This window comes from Saccostrea echinata, unplaced genomic scaffold (assembly GCF_033153115.1).
Source record: "Saccostrea echinata isolate AGI-Se365-2 ecotype Australia unplaced genomic scaffold, CSIRO_AGI_Sech_v1 ptg000073l, whole genome shotgun sequence".
Lineage (NCBI taxonomy): Eukaryota > Metazoa > Mollusca > Bivalvia > Ostreida > Ostreidae > Saccostrea > Saccostrea echinata.
Genome location: NW_026889822.1, coordinates 1,350,845 through 1,357,500, shown reverse-complemented (window position 1 = coordinate 1,357,500; position 6,656 = coordinate 1,350,845). Strand labels below are relative to the sequence as shown.

At 34.3% G+C, this 6,656-nt stretch overlaps 1 protein-coding gene across 1 annotated transcript in view; it reads right to left on the bottom strand.

Annotated features, from left to right (window-relative positions):
• LOC133176289 (SWI/SNF-related matrix-associated actin-dependent regulator of chromatin subfamily A containing DEAD/H box 1B-like) overlaps positions 1 to 5,852 on the bottom strand; it is a 25,844-nt gene extending 19,992 nt beyond the window's left edge. Inside the window, exons 1-7 of the mRNA XM_061311423.1 lie at positions 5,813 to 5,852; positions 5,166 to 5,471; positions 4,440 to 4,599; positions 1,718 to 1,896; positions 1,195 to 1,406; positions 866 to 959; positions 553 to 623 (exon numbers count right to left, since the gene is read on the bottom strand). Of these exons, the coding sequence (XP_061167407.1) occupies positions 553 to 623; positions 866 to 959; positions 1,195 to 1,406; positions 1,718 to 1,896; positions 4,440 to 4,599; positions 5,166 to 5,463 (1,014 nt within the window). The 5' untranslated portion in view covers positions 5,464 to 5,471; positions 5,813 to 5,852. The remainder of the gene's footprint in view (positions 1 to 552; positions 624 to 865; positions 960 to 1,194; positions 1,407 to 1,717; positions 1,897 to 4,439; positions 4,600 to 5,165; positions 5,472 to 5,812) is intronic.
• Between the last annotated feature and the right edge of the window lie 804 nt (positions 5,853 to 6,656).

Below are 6,656 nucleotides of genomic sequence, written 5' to 3'. Positions count from 1 at the left end.
ATCTTCACTCCTAAACTCACCTCAATGCTATCATCACTGTCTACTTCTTCATCTTCACTCCTAAACTCACCTCAATGCTATCATCACTGTCCACCTCTTTATTTTCACTCCTAAACTCACCTCAATGCTATCATCACTGTCTACTTCTTCACTCCTAAACTCACCTCAATGCTATCATCACTGTCCAATTCTTTATTTTCACTCCTAAACTCATCTCAATGCTATCATTACTGTCCACTTCTTTATTTTCACTCCTAAACTCACCTCAATGCTATCATCACTGTCCATTTCTTTATTTTCACTCCTAAACTCATCTCAATGCTATCATTACTGTCCACTTCTTTATTTTCACTCCTAAACTCACCTCAATGCTATCATCACTGTCCACTTCTTTATTTTCACTCCTAAACTCATCTCAATGCTATCATTACTGTCCACTTCTTTATTTTCACTCCTAAACTCACCTCAATGCTATCATCACTGTCTACTTCTTCACTCCTAAACTCACCTCAATGCTATCATCACTGTCTACATCTTCACCCCTAAACTCACCTCAATGCTATCATCACTGTCTACTTCTTCATCTTCACTCCTAAAATCCTCCTCTTCATCTTCCAGTGCAGCTGTCAGAAAAAAATCAGATGTTACGGGTAACTGACACATGTTTAGGATTGGAAGGAGAAATCAGCCTTTTTTACACATGCAAATTGCTACTTAAATGTTACACATAAAAGACATTCTGATTTATCCTGCAATGAGAGAGATTCTTAAAACCTCTAAATTTTATCAATCCCTCTTAATATTTTAAAAATTCATTCACTCTTTTGGCCACTCTGCTTGTACAGAACACCTAGTAGGACCATACCTTGTCTCTCTTTGCCGTTATCCATGAAGTTACTAAGTTCCAGGAGGGCATCGTCTGTCTGCCAATTGTTATTCTCCAAAGCTCTCTGTAGATCCTGAATAAATATCACACATTTACATGACATTTTATTTACATGACATTTTATCTCATGGAGTTTAAAAATAGCTGTGCATGAGGTTTGTCTCTTGAATCTATTGTCATGTATTCCCTAGCTGGAGAATTAACAGAATTTTTTATGGCAAACACAGTTAACAGTATTAAATTAAACTGAAAAAAAAACACAGCATGGAATAACTATTTCATTCATCTGTTGTCAGACAAGAACTCACCCTTCGTTTTTTCCCGGGAAATGCCTCCTGAAGGAAGACGATCCTTTTATTCTTCTCCTCTTCTGAGATTTGAGTCTGGTCAAGGTCAATGGAGTCTAGAGGTCGTGCCCTTTTAGAGGGGTGATGGATTGGTGACCCTCCTTCCCCATCGGAATCACTGCTGTCCACACGTATAATTCGCTTTTTGGCACCCTTCTTTTTGAGGGCCTTGGCTACAAGTAGTCAACAGTTTTGTTAATTTTGCCACTAGTTTAAAGTACATGCAATTCATTCACATTTAAATATTTGTCTTACTAATAGGCTACTATACAAAAACAAGCAAAATGAAATTGTTCGAAAAATATATTCTGAAGAAAAATGTATTATTTATCTCACAGTGTCTATAGAATCATTCATACAAGGTGCTTGGAAAATCAGAGATACTTGGTTTTTTTTTCAACATTCTTATTCATTTTTAAGGGCCTTCTTCCACATTATACAGCATGTATAACTTTTTTCTATATATAGATATCATGTGACTTACATGAATCAATCATGTGATCGACAGCATTCTCAACATTCCAGGACTGTGCCTCCAGAGCTTGCTGTAGAATGTCCATACTTCTGTCTGGGAACATTGCCTTCAAGTGATTGACCGCCTCCGTCTGGTCCGGGGTCAAGTCGTCCCCAAACCCCTGCCTCACCTCCTGCTTGGATTTCCTTCTACAAATCAGTAAAATGTAGATTGTACAATACAGATCTTTACCAATAAAGAAATTGTATACACATTTCTCAGATATATGATTATATAAATGTGAAATTATCTGGTATATTTTAAGGTTTAACCGAGCTTCCACAAGTTATAAAAAAAAACCTTGATTATATTTTGGCTCTTAATTCGCTCTTGAGTACATCTTGACCTATGATTTTAACAAGAGGAATATAAATTAAATTATTTAAAAAATTGACCTAAGAAATGTTTTATATTGAAAAGTATATTGCAAATATATAAAAAAAGATGATATAAGCAGATTTTTTCATCAACTTACTTTTTTTTCTTGAAATGAATTTGATAATTCCACTAGAATCACGCATGTGTAGGGGGACATTTTCAACCATGTCAAAATAAATGAAAAATATACGGCGATAATACCCTGTACACAGAATATCTTCATTCACTACTGTTTAGGAAGGATAAAATTAACATACAAAAGTATTTTAATGCACATTATTCTTCTCATATTTTGAACGTAATGTCTGTCAGTCTAAATACACCGGGTACATTGTTATAAAATGGGCCACTGTTTATGCAAACTATTTTATCTTTCTTGTCTACTGATAGAAAATTTACGTATTTATCAATTAAGTGATCACAGATTCAACAGAAAAGCATGTGTGCTTAGAAATTAACAAATTTGTGGGATGCTTCCTGTGTCTGTCATGGCAAGTGGGCGTTACGTTCTATTTTAAGAATGGGGCTCGGAGAGGCTTCTTCTTATACTTTTGACTTAAAGTTATGAATATTTAAATTTTCTCCAGTGTTCTATGCAAATGTGTTTACATTTTGATAAGAAGAGCTAAAGAGAGAGCCCGAGAAGCCACGAATGTTTGTCTGTCAAATGTTACATTACACAAAGTATGTTATGTTCATGAAAATATAAGTTGTCTTTATCCTAGATTTTAAGCACATATCATCAAATATTGTCAACTAGTAGGTGTATTTTGGATTTAAAAAAAAAAAAAAGAACTTGCACGCTCTTCATCACTACATAAACACTTAAAATTTGACATTTCTTACATAACGTACCGATTGACAGACATTGCCTGAATACTATCGTAACGGTGACGGACAAAACGAATGTCTGTTCATGTTACGTGAATAAAACGGGTGCATTCAGATTTATACGTTTAGTGAATTAAACCAAAGAGTATTTCTATTTAAGAATATTCATGTATCATAAGGCAAAATTTGTCTTTATAACTTGAACAATACAATTTTGTAGTTGTTTTCTTGCAGTTTTTAAAACGAGTCTGTCAGTGTTACGTGCATCTGTACATGTTACGATATAGGTTTGATCTATATGAAATAATTTATTTTTTTTAATTTCATTAGTATTTTCATAAATAATAATGTCTTGTGTATTATAATTTCCAAGAATAAAAGATAAGCTTTGAATGATAAATTTTATTGGCTCGTTTCAAACAGGTGTTGCTCAAGAAATATGGTAACATGACAGACATGATGGAAATTTTGTATTTTACAAAGGGTATAGCAGAGATTTATTTTTTAAAATTCAAATTTAAAATCTATAAGGAATCAAAATTTGAAAAATGTCCATTTCTTACGGCAACATTACCTTTTTGATAAAATAATGAAACTTTATGGTTGATTTGGCTGGCTAAGTAAAGGAGTCTGTCAGTGTTACGATCATCAGTTTGTGCATCAAAAGTAGCTTAAAAATCTTTTTTTCTTCTATGTAAGAGTGAAAAATTTTTTGCATTGTTAAAGGAATTGTTTAATTTTATTTTTTACAGATTATTTGTATTGCTAGGCTTCAGAAATGTAATTTAATCATGTCATGTTTTATTATACGTCTGTCATGTTACGTTATATGTCTGTCATGTGTTACGTGACACACATTTCAAACATTCATAAAATTTTTATTTTTGACTTAATTATCTATTCAAACATTTTTTTATCCTATTTAGAGTCAAAACTTCAAATACACATAAAGAAATCAAAGAAAAAAACGTGTCTACAGAATTCTTTATTTGTCCTCTCAGATGTATTCAAGAGCGTATTTAGAGCCTTATACAAATTTTGGGATCTCCTTTCAAGGTTGTCCCTATGAATTGAAATAGAAAGGACATTTAAAAAGTAGAGGGGGATCTGGGGTTCTTCCTGTAATGGGGAGTTTATGAGGAATACCAAAATAACCAGGGGATGACATCATTATAGGCGGGGAAATTCCCCAGCCCACTGGTGACCTGGTCTTAAGGAACAACCCTGTCCATTACACAGCTTGAGAACCTATCTACCTTTACTGTAAACCAAGTTTTGCAACCTACTTTAATTTGCGAATATTAATTGCTGCGAACCATTTATTTTGCTTTGTATTTGTAGAAAATGTTTCCTCAGTCACAAAAATTAATCATCACGTATTCATTTCAAACTGACGAATCATGAATTAAAGTTGATGTGAATAATATATAGTTGGTTTACAGTGTATGAAGATAGAACTAAGTACCAAAACCTATCATTTTACCTTTGTTTAGAGGTAGAAGCTGCACCATTAACTATGCCCTGCTCTTTAGAAAGCCAAGGAGAGGATCCAGGTTCTGTGTCTTCATCCTTTATACAATTCCTGTTTGACCCTTTGACCTTTCCACGAAATATTGGGGACTCTGGACTACACGTCAGCTCCTCTGAAATCAACACGCAAAGATTGGCAATCTCCATCTCAGAGTTGCATTCTTTCCTCTAACTTAACTTAACTTAAACTTAAAAGATTTTTGACATGAACATGATGAAGTAAAAAAGACGATACTCCAACTGAAGGATTAATTCAAATAAAATAAATCCTACATCGAATTAGTAATTCCTTAAAAGACCATCATTAGTTCACACATTTAATTATTATAATGTATTAAAACAAATGCACTATTTATTGTGCTAATCACTGTGATTTATTCCAGCCAATAGCTGTGAATATATTAAGAACCAATGGTAGAGAAGTTAGAGAGTGACAGTCTTTGTAAATAAACTCCAAAGCAATTCATGATCTTTATATCTTCTTATGGAAGTATTGGGCAGTCTCACCAGTCTGTCACAGTCTTCTACTTCGTGTCTTCAAATGTTACATTGAATATATATAAGCATGATAAGGTTCTGAGTTCTTTGCTGAGCATTAAATGTCCCTGTTTCTTTATCTACGATGTCTATATGAAAAGGAAAATTAATTAGTATACAAGATGTAAGTAAATTAATTTACCATCTGTATTTTGTAAGAAGGGATCCTGACTTCCTAAGTTCTGGCTTGGATTATATGGAATGGTAGTTTCACTGTTTTGACTCCCGCCTTCCTGATCAGAATAGAGAATTGTGGCAGAGGAACAGCTGCTTGTTTGACTGTCTGTCTGTTTGTTCATTTCTTTAACTCCCTGCGGACTATCAATGCCATTAGTGTCCGAGCTGAATAAGCTCTCACTTCCACTCGTTAGTTTAGGAACTTGCTTCTTGACAAAACGGTAATTCATCAGGGAGTTTAAGCTTGGACTTTTAGTCGCCATGATTGCATCTAAAAAACAACGACGATATGTACAGCGTTAGGCAAGTGAAAATTCTTAATAATGAAAAATTGCCAGTCTTTAGAATCGTAAGTCTTTCATCAGGAACTGTTTGTTTTATAATCTGATATTTATTCATCTTACATCGAATGCATTTATTTACGTTTCTTTTCCTTTATTTATTTATTTATATTTTTTTTCATTCAACGGATACCCGTATATAGGTAGATGGGTAGATGACAGAAAATTACGGCATCAGGCGAGTACTCAGACTTTACATTGGTTTTTACATCGAGATCTACTGAAAGAGAAATTTCATGCAAGACTAGTGTAATCATGTTTACATATTTACCTTACAACTGGTCTTCTTTCATCAACTCACTGGATTTTCTTTTCACTTATTCAACAAAAAAAACTTGCGGGAATCACATTCTTTCCTTCGACGCAAAAGAGCTCTTACACAAAACAATGTTAATGCTTACGTGAATGATTCGTTTAATATAATGATATACGAATGTCAGACACAACGACAATATTGGGCCGACATGTCAGGGCCGAGATGTCAAGCGTGTCGGGCCGAGGTGTCGTTGGGCCGAGATGTCTGTCTACCTGATATACATGTACAGCAGCTAGACTCGCATTTCTTTCAGGACAACTGTTGCATTTGCATGGCCATGAAAAAAAGCAAGAGGATGGACAAAAGTTGAGAGAGAGAGAGTAACTGACCATGCCGACCGCATTCTAACATCAAATATTTCTTAACATAAAATTAAGTCTTTAGTTTACTTTGTCCATGTAGTTTTAAGGAAACCCATGAAATCCTAACTAGTTTTGACAGCGATTTCCATCAATTTGAGAGTAAATAAAAGTGTAATTGATGAATTGCAGCAGCTTTTAGGGATGGATCAAAGTTCCTCAGTTTCCTTAGTTAAAACCTAAAACTTCAACGCGAACATTGGTAAAAATATTGGAGCACCTGTAATGGAACTCTTGGATTTGACCTTTAAAAATGGGTCAATGTCAAAGGTCAAGGTCTTTGTAAACATAGAAATATGATGTTATCCTGACATTTGACCTTCAGGTTTCAAGGAACCTTCTATTTATCTGAATATGCCTTACTTACTTACCCCCCCCCCCTCCATCTCAACGAAATATTTGCCTCTATTTCAAATCAGACATCGGATCGACACAGTATT